Below are 15,579 nucleotides of genomic sequence, written 5' to 3' on the forward strand. Positions count from 1 at the left end.
TGGACGACGGCAGACAGAGAAGGGCACTTGGTAGGGACGGCCACATGGCACCCAGCAGAGGGAGGAGCGCGGGGCTGTCCCAAGGCCAGCTGGGCTCCTCGGGTGCTGCCCCTGTGAGGTAGGGGTGCTGGGGAGACATCTCTATGGCCTGCCAGCGCCGACCTCGTCGCCCCCTGGCGGAAAAACTCAGTGTCTCAGGCTCATGTGGAAGGAAAGGGGTCACGTGGCCAGAGCAGGTGTGTGTGTGTGTGTGTGTGTGTGTGTGTGTGTGTGTGTGTGTGTCAGGGTGTGTAAATGCAGAAGCTGGGTAGATGCTCCATAGATGGCTGTTGCTTTGCTCACCAGCCCCCTTCGACCCAAGAGAGCTTTCTTTCCATATTGTGTGCCAAGAATGTCAGTGAGGGAACCGGCCCTGGGCAGGGGCTCCCTCACCTTCTGAAATTGTTATGCCTGCCCAGCATCCTCTCCCTTGTGCAGATTTGTTATTTTAAGACAAACACAGATCAGGGGCGCCTGGGTGGCTCAGTCGGTTAAGCTTCGATTTCGGCTCAGGTCACGATCTCACGGCTTGTGAGTTCGAGTCCCGCGTCGGGCTCTGTGCAGACAGCTCGGAGCCTGGAGCCCGCTTCCGATTCTGTGTCTCCCCCTCTCTCTGCCCCTCCTCAACTTGTGCTCCGTCTCTCTGTCTCTCAAAAATAAATAAACATTAAAAAAAAAGACACATGCAGGTTAAACCAGCTGTAGCTCTAGGGGGATTTCGGACGCTGCCAATGCAAAGTTGGTGACTCCCTTCCCCACTCCAGGTGGGACTTGCCAGGGTGGAGTCTTGGGATCGAAGGGCCACTGCTCACGGTCGAGTAGTGGGTCCATTTGACAAGTACCTGCAAGATGCTAACCGTTATGTTCCTGTTTGTTGCAGCCCCAGCCCCTAAAAGGCAGAAATGTGACCACTGGACCCCGTGCCCCTCGGACACCTACGCCTACCGCCTGCTCAGCGGGGGTGGCAGGGACAAATATGCTAAAATCTGCTTTGAAGACGAGCTGTGAGTACCCGTGATGAGGACACCCACGTGATGCCTTCCCTTCCCCGGGGCCAGCCCCGTGGCATGCGTGCCCTCAGAGGGAAAGGCAAAGGCTGGGAGTCCAAGCGGGAATGGGGGCAACAGCTGCTGTGTCCCGTGGTGGGGGGTGTCCCCGCCTTGAGCTCTTATTTGCCTGCGGGTGGGACAGCGCCGAGCTTCCATGTTGTGCCCTGCTTCGAACACGTGGCACAGCCCTCCAAAGCCATAGACATGCCAGAATTCAGCAGATGCCATCTTGCTTTCCTTCTTTAAAAAATTTTTTTCTTACTGTTTATTTATTTTTGAGAGAGACAGACAGAGCGTGAGCAGGGAAGGGGCAGAGGGGGAGGGAGACACAGAATCCGAAGCAGGCTCCAGGCTCCGAGCCGTCAGCACAGAGCCTGACGCGGGGCTCGAACTCACGGACTGTGAGATCATGACCTGAGCCGAAGTCAACCGACTGAGCCACCCTTTTGTTTTTATGGCCCTCACCCTCGTGGGTTAAAGTAGATGTCGTTTCTCCTGGCGGCCCACACCTCCTCCTTCCTGACGGCCTGACCCACGATAGCTTAAATAAATCTCGGCGCTTAGAACTGCCCTGGCCTAGTGTTTGCCTCTGCCCGGGTGGCCCTACCAAAGCACCGCGGACCGGATGCTTAAACAACAGCCATTTATTCATTCTCTCACAGTCCTGGAGGCTGGTCGCCCAAGGTCAAGGTGTGGGCAGGGCTGGTTCCCTCTGTGAGGGGAGTCTGTCCCAACCTTTCTCCTGGGCTTGCAAAGAGCTGTCTTCTGTGTGTGTGTGTGTGTGTGTCCTAATTCCCCCCGTTTAAAAAGGACACCAGTCATATGAAGTAGGACCACCCTAATGGCCTCATGTTAACTTAGTCACCTCTTGGAAGGCCCTTCCTCCAAAGAAGGTCACGTTCTGGGGTACAGAGAGCTAGGACATCAGCATGTGGATTTTGAGAGGCCACAGCGCAATCCGTAACACCTAGCTTAAGGATGCTTAGGCCATGAATAGTTACTACAAAGGAGAGAGAGCGTGGGCTTTCCCCAACACGGAGGAGGAAGTCTTTCCCAATCATCCACCCTTTTCCCAAAACTGGGCTCGCCTTCCTTTCTCGTTGCTGGCTGGTTCATTGCGAGAGATGCACGCCCCTCTCCAATTTTTAATTCGTCATCTCTGCACTTAGCTCATCCTCCCAAGGAGCGTAGCACGCCAGGGCACGAGCCGTAGACTCGGCACCCCCCACCCCCCCTTGCCTAGTCTCAGCACATTCCCCATTCCATACGGGGACTGGATGGAAAGCACACTGCCTTTTGGGGGTCCCTCACTCACCCAAGGCCCGCTTTACTCAGCCCCAGGGGGCTTATCGATAAACATTCCTTCACACAAACCCCCCGGGTGGGGCACTCGGTGGCAGAATAGTGACAGTAAACATGGCTCTTGTGCTCAAGGAGCTGATGTCACAGTTCAGGGTTCTCCACCTCAACACCACTGACCCTGTGGACCAATGACCTTGTCTGTGGCGTGGGTTCAGTAGCATCCCAGACGTCCAGCTGCTGGATACCATAGGCCACCCCGTCCAGCTGTGACAGCCATACGTGTCTCTATACACGGCCGCATGTCTCCTGGGGGCCAAGCCCCTCCTTCCCCACCAAGAACTGTTATACTTGGGAGAGAACAGATTTTTCAGTCTTCCGTGGTGAAGGCGACATGGTGATTTTGTGGGTGGTTGTAGAATATTCCAGAAGCAAATGTACCATTGAATGGGATTGCCAGAGAGGTCCATGGAGGAGACAAGGTGGGGATTCGGCTTGAAAACTGAGCAGGAGCCTGTGGTAGAGAAGAGAGGAGGGGCACCTGGGGGGGCTCGGTCCATTGAGCGTCCAGCTCTTGATTTCAGCTCAGGTCATGATCTCACGGCTCGTGAGTTCGAGCCCCACGTCAGGCTCTGCGCTGACAGCGTGGAGCCTGCTTGGGATTCTCTGTCTCCCTCTCTCTCCGCCCCTTCCCTGCACTCTCTTTCTCTCAAAACTAAAGGAATAAACTTAAAAAAAAAGAAGAGGGAGACCTGGGAGGGGTAGGGACAGTGGGATAGGGATGCTCACCCAGAATCACGTCACCAGAAGGGAATTGTTCCAAATTAGACCCAGAGCACCGGGTTCCCACTGGTCCACACTGCCTGAAGCCTTCCCCTGACCATGGTCCCAAAGCAACGGCTTCATGCCAACCTAGGACACACTAATGCACGTATGTGTTAACTTCACGCGACTTCCTGTGAGGTGTCCTGTCTGTCATCCCCGTGGCACAGTCAAGGGGACCGACTCACAGATTCAGCAGCCTGCCCCTCATCACTCAGAGCTCATGGCAGAGCCAGGATTCTGCCCTGGAGTCCAGGGTGTGCTGGGTAGACTGGCTTGAGTCCAGTAGTCTAACGGAACAACTCACGATATGAATAGGCGGGACCCAAATGTAGCTCACCTGCTTTCAAACAGTATTCCAGATGGTTTTCAGAACACGGCGTGGTGCAAAGCAGGATAGACTCAGATAAAAGCAGGTTAAAAGGGACAGGGGAGTAAACCCAGGCAGAGGCCTATGGAGCGTCACTTGCCTGGCATAGCGTTGTGGTTTTTTTGTAGTCGACTCACGGAGCAAGAGTGCTGGGTTGTGGTGATCATCATATGAAGAAAAAATACAATTTATGTAGAAAGACAAGGCGGCTCTCTGCTGCTCATCTCCTTAGTGCCACCAGCCCTTACTGGGCACCGCAGCCGTGCCGGCCCCAGGGACAGCAGTTTCTATCTCTCAGCAGCCTCTTTCCTTACTTCCCATCTCTAATGGCAGCCTCGGGCTGGCCCTTGTTGGCTTTCCCAGGTTAGGCATCATCTGTGGGCCGGCCACTCAGTAGGTGAGCGGTCCCCCCACACCGCCCACTGCTGTCTTCCTCCACACCGTGGTCCTGACCCACACCTTTTAGCGTGATCAAACCCCAGCATTTGCATCAGTAAGACCGTCAAGAGAAAATCCAAAGGACTTTTCCTTGATATGAGTGTGTTACTGAGTGGGAAACGGTTGGAGAACAGGAGACCTCCCAACCGACCGTGGTTGGAAGGCCCAGGCCTCAGTAGTCGCGGCGGCGTTTACGAGGCAGGCGTGAGTTAGTGCATTGTTGTCCAGGGTCACTGTCACTGGAGACGGCCATGCCTTCCGGAGGCATGACCTTACTTGTTCGCAGCTGAAAAGTCACCCGGATGTGGGGAAAGGTCACATTTTAAGGTCAGAGTCAGTGTCTCCGTGTCAAGTTTTGGTTACGTGACTGTGATGGTTGATCTAGGGATATATTCAAATGGTGGCCTCCAGTTTTTTTTGCTTTTTTTTTTTTTAATATTTATTTATTTTTGAGAGAGAGAGAGAGCATAAGTAGAGGAGGGGCAGAGAGAGAGGGAGACAGAGGATCTGAAACGGGCTCTGTGCTGATGGCAGAGAGCCTGACGCGGGGCTTGAACTCACGAACGGTGAGATCACGACCTGAGCCGAAGTCAGATGCTCAACCGACTGAGCCACCCGGGACTCCCTGTTTGTTTTTTTTTAAACACGGCTAAGTGAAGGTTCTTCATGGCTGAATCACATCGTGTACAACCATCGTGTCTCCTTGTCTTTTTGTTGGTTGTCAGCTTGCTTGGTTTTCTGTTACTTACATCAGTTTAATCCCAAAATGTTCTTCTAGTTAAAAAACCAATCTAATGTCCCATCAGATATCCACCAAGTTCCTCTTCTGGAGTCTTCCGACCCACTTGGGTCAGCCAGGTTGCTCTTGGGTCACCGTGCAGCTGCCGTCTGGCACCCCTATCCACCGTCATCCTGGGACGGCCTTGTCTCCCTCTCTGGAATTTTAACTCCTTTTTCTAAGATATGGCGCCTTCCACTTTCCTGGTCCCCTCCTGTGTTTTGCTGAAGGCGGGCTGGGCGACCAGACACCACCTGGATAGCAAACCCAACCAGATATGGAGGGTGATCAGCTATCAAAGGGAGGGGGACCCGGATAAACTGACTTAGCAGAGTTCTTCTAAAATTGGACAATGCAGACATGAGCACAACGTTCGAAGTCAGGCCTAGTTAAACAAGGAGCTCAGGGGAGAGTTTGGTGAAGGAGAAAATCCGTGTGAGCAGAGGGGCACCAGGCAAACCCACTCCTGGGAGAGTCAGGCTCTGCCGATGGCCGGCTTGGGTTCCAGATGCCCCGGTGGCCTTGCTGAACCCTCCAGAGACTGCAAGGCTCCGTCCCCCTGTCTTTGGCTTAGGGTCAGACTCGTATTGCGGTCTGATGGCTCTCCCCCCTTAACTCAGCCCCTTCCCCCTCTCCTCTTGTAGGCAGTTCCCCTGATACAAATTCTTGTGCATTTTATCCTGTTCGGATAGCTGCTTCTCAGAGGATTCAGATTAGCACAGTGAGAATGACCGTTCCCCCATGGTCTGTCCAGCCCAGCATGTTGACAGAGACTTTGATCTCTGCCTCTCTGAGAGATAGAAATTGAAGTCTCAGATGAGATTTTTACTTTCACTGCTTTTGCCATGAGTGAATTGAGGATCTTTTAAGCTAAGAGCCTTTGTGTTGATTTTCTGTAAACTGTCTGTTCGTATCTCTTGCCCATTTTCACCTCTGTCACTGACCTTTTTATTGGTTTACAAGATTCTTTACCTATTAAAGTAGTCTTTTGTGTGTGTTTGTAAAAAATCTTCTCCGTATTTTATTTGTTCCCTTATTAAAATGCTATTTTTAAAATATATGACCTTTAACAAAGCCAGAAACACTGTATGGGGTGCCTGCATGGCTCAGTCGGTTGAGCGTCCAACTTCAGCTCAGGTCATGACCTCGTGGTTCGTGGATTTGAGCCCCGTATCGGGTTCTGTGTTAATAGCTCAGACCCTAGAGCCTGCTTCGGATTCTGTGTCTCCCTCTCTCTCTCTGTCCCACCTGTGCTTGTGCTCTGTCTCTCTCTCTCTCAAAAATAAATAAACGTTAAAAAAAAAAAAAAAAAACGAAAGAAGAAAACCTGTATAGTGAAAGCAAAATTTTAAAATTTTAAAAAGCAACAAAACCAGAAAACAACCCAAGTATGATGGTATGACGAATAACTAGTAGGTCTCGCATAATAGCAGGTGGTCCGAAAGCTGCCAGTTAAGGGGAAACAGCTCTTAGATTGGATCACGGCACATAAACCTCCAATTTTTATGCTAGACATAAAAGCATACACATACCCGAGAATTGAGGTCACAGGGCAAACCACCGGCCTTTGGTGGGTGGGAGAGACGGGCAGATCCCCAGAATCCCACGTCAGCTTGGAGCCAGCATCAGGCAGGAATCCTTCAGGGGCAATTGGTCAGTTGCTGCTGACGGGGGTTTTGGACCATTTTGGGAGATTAAAACTCCTGCAGGCCAAACCTTGGAGGAATCCCTACACGTTCCTGCGTTTTTCTGCCAGGAACCCCACCAGGCTCTCAGAGTAAAGATCAAAGAAAAAAATCCCCTCCTGCTTTTGTCAGGGGGAAGGGAAACCGGCTGGTCTGAAACATGCCCCCAGGGCTCCGTTCTCCTTCACGATGGCCTGCCTTCAAGAGAAACTTTTTGCCAGAGTCTGACCAATGTGGGTTTTCCCTGATACTAACCGACCTGTGGGAGGAAAATACCCAACACCAGAGGGGCCCCCTCTCAACCAGCCCCCCTCTAACCTTCCTGTCTCACCTAAGGGGGCAAAGAAACAATATGGCCTCTGGTGAAGCCCACCGCCCAAGTAGCACAGGCTCCCCAAAAGATCGAGACTCAGTCTTGGGACTGTACAACATTTCCCCTTCCCCCACATCTTAACGTCACACAAAAGAAGCTCCTTTGACATAACAGGGGTTTGCAGTTGGTTGAGCATCTGACTCTTGATTTTTGCTCAGGTCACGATCTCATGGTTCGTGGGATTGAGCCCCGTGACCTCCTGCTGTTAGCATTGAGCCTGCTTGGAATTCTCTCTTCTCCCACTCTCTCTCCCCCTCCTGTTCTCTCTCTCTCTCTGTCCCTCCAAATGAATAAATAAACATTCAAAACAACAAAAAAAAAATAACAGAGGGTTACAGCGTAAAAGAACCACAAGGCTAAACCCAATTTAAAAAAGAGTCTCTAGGCATATCCTAGACATAGGAGAGAAATTTTAGCCTTTGGCACCTACAGCCCACAGCAAATACCAAACACAGCTCACTCCTAGTCAGGTGAACATAAACACTCACGCTAAAGTTCTATTTACCTCTGTTCCTTTTTTTCAAAAAAAATTATTCACTTATTTTTTCATTTCCATGCAAGTTAGCATATAGTGGCAATAATGATTTCAGGAGTAGATTCCAATGATTCATCCCCTATGTATATGCCCAGTGCTCATCCCAACAAGTGTCTACGTTAATGCCCATCACCCATAACCCTTCAGCAACCCTCAGTTTGTTCCCTGTATTTAACAGGCTCTTATGTTTTGTCCCCCTCCTTGTTTTCGTATTATTTTTCCTTCCCTTCCCTTATGTTCATCTGTTTTGCACCTTAAATTCCACATATGAGAGAAGTCATATGATTTTTGTCTTTCTCTGAGTGATTAATTTCACTTAGCATAATAACCTCCAGTTCCATCCACGTAGTTGCAAATGGCAAGATTTCATTCTTTTTGATTGCCGAGTAATATGCCATTATATCTGTATACCACATCTTCTTTATCCATTCATCCATCGATGGACATTTGGGCTCTTTCCATACTTTGGCTATTGTCGATAGTGCTGCTATAAACACGGCGGTGCATGTGTCCCTTCAAAACAGCTCACCTGGGGGCACCTGGGTGGCTCAGTCGGTTGAGTGTCCGACTTTGGCTCAGATCATGATGTCACGGTTGGTGGGTTCAAGCCCTGCATCAGGCTCTGTGCTGACAGCTCAGAGCCTGGAGCCTGCTTCAGATTCTTTCTCCCTCTCTCTCTGCCCTTCCATGGCTTGCATTCTCTATCTCTCCCTCTCAAAAATAAATAAACATTAAAAAAATTTAAAAAACAGCACACCTGTATCCCTTGGATAAATACCTAGTAGTGCAATTGCTGGGTCGTAGCGTCGTTCTGTTTTTAGTTTTTTTGAGAAACCTCCATACTGTTTTCCAGAGTGGCTGCACCAGCTTGCATTCCCACCAGCAGTGCAAAAGAGATCCTCTTTCTCCGCATCCTCGCCAACATCTGTTGTTGCCTGAGTTGTTAATGTTAGCCACTCTGACAGGTGTGAGGTGGTATCTCATTGTGGTTTTGATTTTTATTTCCCTGATGATGAGTGATACTGCGCATTTTTTCATGTGTCAGTTGGCCATCCGGATGTCTTCTTGGGAGAAGCGTGTATTCATGTCTTTTCCTGATTGCTTCACTGGATTATTTGGTTTTTGGGTGTTGAGTTTGGTAAGTTCTTTACATTTTGGAAACTAACCCTTTATCTGATATGTCATTTGCAAATATCTTCTCCCATTCTGTCGGTTGCCTTTTAGTTTTGCAGATTGTTTCCTTCGCTGTACAGAAGCTTTTTATTTTGACGAGGTCCCAGTAGTTCATTTTTTGCTTTTGTTTCCCTTTCCTCCGGAGATGTGTTGAGGAAGAAGTTGCTGTGGCCAAGATCAAAGAGGTTTTTGCCTATTTTCTCCTTGAGGATTCTGATGGCTTCCTGTCTTACATTTAGGTCTTTCATCCATTTTGAGTTTATTTTTGTGTCTGGTGTAAGAAAGTGGTCCAGGTTCATTGTTCTGCATGTCGCTGTCCAGTTTTCCCAGCACCATTTGCTGAAGAGACTGTCTTTATTCCATTGGATATTCTTTCCTGCTTTGTCAAAGATTAGTTGGCCATACGTTTGTGGGTCCATTTCTGGGTTCTCTATTCTGTTCCATTGATCTGAGTATCTGCTTTTGTGCCAGTAGCATGCTGTCTTGATGATTACAACTTTGTAATGCAGCTTGAAGTCTGGGATTGTGATGCCTCCAGCTTTGGTTTTCTTTTTCAAGATTGCTTTGGCTATTCGGGGTCTTTTCTGATTCCATACAAACTTCAGGATTGTTTGTTCTAGCTCTGTGAAGAATGCTGGTGTTATTTTGATAGGGCTTGCACTGAACATGTAGATTGCTTTGGGTAGTATTGACATTTTAACAATATTTGTTCTTCCAATCCAGGTGCATGGAATATTTTTCCATTTTTTTGTGTGTGTCTTCTTCAATTTCTTTCATGAGCTTTCTATAGTTTTCAGTGTATAGATTTTTCACCTCTTTGGTTCAATTTATTCCTAGGTATTTTATGCTTTTTGGTGCAATTGTAAATTGTAACTATGACATGACTTTCTAACCTTAGATTTTTATTTACTTATTAAAAGGCCTCCTTTAGATCTATTCCTTGATTTCTCTTTATGTTGCTTCATTATTGGTGTATAGAAATGCAACCGATTTCTGTGCATTGATTTTTATAGTCTGCCACTTTGCTGAATTCATGGATCAGTTCTAGCAATTTTTTGGTGGAATCTTTTAGGTTTTCCATATAGACTATCATGTCATCTGTAAAGAGTGAAAGGTTGACTTCCTGATTGCCAGTTTGGATGCCTTTTATGCCATTGTGTTGTCTGATTGCGGAGGCTAGGACTTCAAAACTATGTTGAATAACAGTGGCAAGAGTGGAAAGCCCTGTTGTGTTCCTGACCGCAGGGGGAAAGCTCTCAGTTTTTCCCCATTGAGGATGATATTAGTGGTGGGTCTTTCACATATGGCTTTTAAGATCTTGAGGTATGATCCTTCTAGCCCTACTTTCTGAGGGTTTTTCTCAAGAAAGGATGCTGTATTTTGTCAAGTGCTTTCTCTGCACCTATTGAGACACTCGTTTGGTTCTTGTCCTTTCTTTTATTGATGTGATGTATTACATTGATTATTTTGTGGATATGGAACCAGCCCTGCATCCTGGGTATAAATCCTCTTGATCATGATGAATAATTCTTTTAATGTATTGTTGGCTCTGGTTGGCTAGTATCTTATTGAGGACTTTTGCATCCAGGTTCATCAGGGTACCTCTGTTCCTTTTAACTGGCACACTATGCCTAGCTTTCAAAAACAAGTAACAAGCACACTAAAGGTAAACAGCACAGTTTGAAGAGACGGGGCAAGCATCAGAACTTGACTCAAGCATAGCAGAGATTTTGCAATTAGCAGACCAGGAATTTGAAACAACTATGATTAATATGCTCAAGGTTCCAATTGAAAAAGTGGACAAAATACAAGTACAGATGAGCAATGTCAGCAGAGAGATGAAAACCCTAAGAAAGAATCAAAGGAAATTAATTACTGTAACAGAAATGAGAAACACCTTTGATGGGTTCACCAGTAGACCAGATACAAGAAAGGAAAGAGTTGGAGAGCTGGAGGATATGTCAATAGAAATTCCCAAACTGAAAGAGGAAGAGAAGGGAAAAAAAGACTGAAGGAAGGGAAAAAATGCAACAGAATATCCGAGAACTGTGGGACAAGTGAAAAGGTATAATGTGTAACAGGAGTACCAGAAGAAGGGAAAGAGAAAGGAACAGAAATATTTGAAGCAGTGTTGCTGGAAGTTTTCCAAAATTATTGACAGGCCCCAAACCACAGATCCAGGGAGCTTAATGGAACCTAGTAAGATAAATACTAAAATATCTACACCTAAATATGTCAAACTACAGAGGATCAAAGACAAGGAGAAAAATCGTATGAGAAACCAGAGGCAAATAAAACAAAGTAAAAAAAAACCAAAAGCACCTTACCTACAAAGCAACAAGGCGAAGAATTATATTGGGCTTTTTTTCAGAAACCAGGCAAACAAGAAGAAAATGGGGTGAAACATTTTAAGTATTGAAAGCAATGTGTTGTCCTGTGTTACATTCCCATCAGTGTATGAGAGTTGATCCACCATCATGCTGCACTAACACTCGTATGCTCAGTCCTTCCAATCTAGGATATCCTAACAGGTGTGCAGTGGTATCTAAGTTTCTAATCTGCATTTTCCTAATAACTACTGATGTCGCACCTCTTTCTGTGTATGTATTTGCTATATGTATATCTTATTTGATGAAGCGTCTATTTAAGTCAGTTGTCCATTTTTTAACTGGGTTGTTTTCTTTTTAAAAGAAATATTTATTTAAGAGGCGCCTGGGTGGCTCAGTCGGTTGAGCTCCTGACTTCGGCTCCGGTCACGATCTCACAGTTCATGGGTTTGAGCCCCGCATCAGGCTCTGTGCTGACAGCTCAGAGCCTGGAGCCTGCTTCCAATTCTGTATCTCCCTCTCTGCTTCTCTCCTGCTCACGCTCTGATTCTCTCCCTCTGTCTCAAAAATAAATATTAAAAATTTTTTTTTAAATGTTTATTTTCAAGAGAGAGAGTGAGAGAGTGTACACATGGGGGAGGGGCAGAAAGACAAGGGGGCAGAGGATCTGAAGCGGGCTTTGTGCTGCCAGCAGCAGAAAGCCTGACGCGCAGCTTGAACTCATGAACCATGAGCCTGAGCTGAAGTTGGATGCTTAACTGACTGAGCCACCCAGGTGCCCCTGGGTTGTTTTCTTATTACTGACTTTCAGATTTCTTTATATATTCTGTATCCAAGTCCTTCATCAAGTACATGATTTGCAAATATTTTCTCCCAGTTTGTGGCTTGTCTTTTTTCTTCTCTTAACTGTGTTTATCAAAGAGCAGAAATTCTTAATTTTATTGAAGTCCAATTTACCAGTTTTTACTTTTAGGATCATATTTTTTGTGTCCTATCTCAGATCCTGTCTGCCCAACCCAAAGTCACAGAAATTTTCTTGTATTTTTCTTCTAGAAATTTGATAATTTTAGATTTTTCAATACAAATACTGTGAGATACCCCTTTGGGGTTAATTTTTGCATATGATGCGAAGTCTGGATTGAAATCACTTTTAAATGTGGATATCCAATTGTTCTAGCACATTTATTCAAAATACGGTCTTTGTCTACTGAATTTGTACCATTGGCCCAAATCAAGGGACCATATCTAATTCTGGACTCTCCATTCCCTTCCACTTGTCTGTCTTTCATTATATAAACTGCCCTGATAAATGTAGCTTTACAGTAATTCTTGAAGTTCAGTAACATAATTTCTTCAGTTCTGTTTTTCTTTTTCAAAATTATTTTGACTATTTTAGATCCTTTCCATATGCATATGAGTTTTAGAATCAGCTTACACATTGCTACACAAAACTATTGGCTTTTGATTGGGATTGCATTGGGTCTCTAGATCAATTTGGGGAGAATTGGCATTTTTAGCAATATTGAATCTTTTACTCAAGAAACATAGCTCTCCATTTATTAAAATTTTCTTCAACTTGTCTCAGTAATGTTTTTACTGTATTCAATATACACATCTTGTAGCTCTTTTACTGTATTTATCTGTAAGTATTTCATTTTTGATGCTGTAGTATATTTAAATTTTTTTTTAATTTCCAGCTGTTTATTACTAGCATATAGAGATACGATTGATTTTTGGATAATGAGCTTATATCCCACAACCTTGCTAAACTCACTTATTAGTTCTAGTAGTTTTGTTTTTACATTGGATAGTCTATGTAGATGATAATGCCATCTACCCACCCCCAATAAAAGAGAGTTTTCCCACTTCTTTTCTTTCTTTTAAGAATAGTTTTTGGGGCACCTGGGTGGCTCAGTCGGTTGAGCGTTCGACTTCAGCTCAGGTCATGATCTCGCAGTTGATGAGTTCCAGCCCCGCATCAGGCTCTGTGCTGACCGCTCAGAGCCTGGAGCCTGCTTCCGATTCTGGGTCTCCCTCTCTCTGTGCCCCTCCCCCACTCATGCTCTGTCTGTCTCAAAAATAAAGATAAACATTAAAAACAAAAAAGGAATATTTTTTTAGGGAGGGGAGGGGCAGAGGGAGAGACAGAGAGAGAAGGAGAATCTCAAACAGGCACCATGCTCAGCATGAAGCCCAACACGGCATGAAGCCCACGACACTGGGATCGTGACCTAAGCCAAAATCAACTGAGCCACCCAGGTGACCCTTACCATTTCTTTTCTTTTTTTTTTTTTTTAATTTTTTTTTTTCAACGTTTATTTATTTTTGGGACAGAGAGAGACAGAGCATGAACGGGGGAGGGGCAGAGAGAGAGGGAGACACAGAATCGGAAACAGGCTCCAGGCTCTGAGCCATCAGCCCAGAGCCCGACGCGGGGCTCGAACTCACGGACCGCGAGATCGTGACCTGGTTGAAGTCGGACGCTTAACCGACTGCGCCACCCAGGCGCCCCTCCATTTCTTTTTTAATCTGCATGCCTTTGCTTTCTTTTTCTTGCCTGATTACACTGGATGAAACCTCCACTACAATGCTGGATAGAAATGCTGAGAGTAGACATCATTGCCTTTTTCCTTGTCGTAGAGCAAACGCATTCCATCGTTCATCATTAAATATGATGTTAATTAGGGATTTTTCATAGAAACCCTTTATCAGTTGAGGAAATTCCTTCCACCTCAAGATTTCTGAGAGTTTTTAATCAGTGATGGATACTAGATTTTGTCACTTGTTTTTCTCTGCATCTCTCTTTTTTTAATGTTTATTTTTGAGAGAGAGAGAGAGAGAGAGAGAGAGAGAGAGAGACCAAGCACGAGTGGGGGAGGGGCAGAGAGAGAGGGAGACACAGAATCCAAAGCAGGCTCCAGGCTCCTAGCGGTCAGCACAGAGCCTGACATGGGGCTCGAGCTCACAGACCGCGAGATCATGACCTAAGCTGAAGTTGGAGGCTTAACCGACGGAGCCACCCAGGCACCTCTATTTTTTTAATGTTTAATTTTTTAATTAAATTAATTTTAATTAATTTTTTAATTTTTTTAATGTTTATTTCTGAGACAGAGAGAGACAGAGCATGAGCAGGGGAGGGGCAGAGGGAGAGGGAGACACAGAATCCAAAGCAGGCTCCAGGCTCCGAGCTGTCAGCCCAGAGCCCGACGCAGGGCTCGAACCCACAGACCTTGAGACCATGACCTGAGCCGAAGTCGGACACTCAGCCGACTGAGCCAGCCAGTGTCCCTTCTGCATCTCTTGAAGTGATTATATAGTTTGTCTTTTTTAGTCTGCTAATGTGGCAAATTACATTTTTGAATATTAAGCCAACCTTGCATTTCTGAGGTAAGTCCCACTTGCTTGTGATACATCATCCTTTTTCTATATTGTTGGGTTCAATTGGCTAAAATTCTGTTAAAAATTTTTGTATATGCATTCATGAGAGATATTGGTCTATGGTTTTCTTCTTATTTTTTTTTTTTTCTGGTTTTGGTATCAGGGTGGAGTATATTGGTGAGTATTCTCTCCTTTTCAATATTCTGAGAGAGTTTGTACAAAATTGGTATTATTTCTTTAAGGATTTGGTGCAGTTCCCCAGTGAAGCCTTCTGGCCTGGAGTGTTCTTTGTGAGAAGATTTCTAACTGCACATTTCAATTTCTTTAATAAATACAGAGCTACTCAAGTTATCTGTTTCTTCTCAAGTGAGCCCCATTATTTTGGGTGCATAAAGAAAAACCCCATTGTTTTCCTTACACTACACACGATACTCTGAGTGCATCGTACCCAATGTGTGGTAGGTTTTTCCCAACATCAAGCAATTATCTGCCACACCAGCTGGGTGGTCCATAATTCAACTCGATTCTGACCCTACTTGAAGATGGCCTCAGACTCCACAGGTTAAGGGCTTAGTCTCACAAGACTCTCTCCCCCCACACTTCAGATGCAATCACAAGTCCCAGATTGTTCCTATGCTTCTGACTGACTGGCTATAAATCCGAGTTCCCGTGACCTCCTCCTTGGGTTTCGTTATTTGCTAGAACGGCTCACAGAACTCAGAGCAACACATTTACTAGTTGGTTATAAAAGAATATGATAAGGAATACACACATCTACGTAGATACACTCACACATAAGTGTACTCATATGTGTATATATACCTATATGTAAAACACAGGCGTAAACATATATTAATCATACGCATGCAATTTGCTTATTTTTGACATAAAAACACACACTGGAGGAGTAAATCAGAAACTAAGAAAAATTAATGGAAATGAGAACAGGGGATGAGGAGAACAAAGTGGAGGATATAGGGAAGATTTCTTTGGGTATAATTTTATTTTGTGCACATAACGGTGATTTTTGAACTGCATAAATGTATTGCATATTCAAAAATGAAATACAATCCAAAGAAAAACAAAAGAAATTCTAGAATTGAAAACAGGCTGAAATAGGTCCACTTGGACATCAAATGTGTAATATAATTACACATCTCCTTGTGCACATGTGCATATACTTCAGTTGGATATTGTTTTGGGGAGTCGCACAGCTACCCTCAACTTCAGAGATATTCTAGGGGGACTGGTAAGACTCAGTAACAGCTAATACTTACAGATAAGGTTTATTACAACAAAAGATACAGAACAAA

General features: G+C 45.4%; 1 protein-coding gene across 2 annotated transcripts in view; it reads left to right on the top strand.

Annotated features, from left to right (window-relative positions):
• FAM3B (FAM3 metabolism regulating signaling molecule B) overlaps positions 1-15,579 on the top strand; it is a 42,461-nt gene that overhangs the window by 15,636 nt on the left and 11,246 nt on the right. For both annotated transcript variants that reach the window (XM_086720258.1, XM_086720257.1), the window contains one exon: positions 920-1,043. In XM_086720258.1, coding sequence (XP_086576384.1) covers positions 920-1,043 — 124 coding nt within the window. The remainder of the gene's footprint in view (positions 1-919; positions 1,044-15,579) is intronic.

Source organism: Puma concolor, chromosome C2 (assembly GCF_028749965.1).
Source record: "Puma concolor isolate L17-30 chromosome C2, mPumCon1.1.hap2, whole genome shotgun sequence".
Classification (NCBI taxonomy): Eukaryota; Metazoa; Chordata; class Mammalia; order Carnivora; family Felidae; genus Puma; species Puma concolor.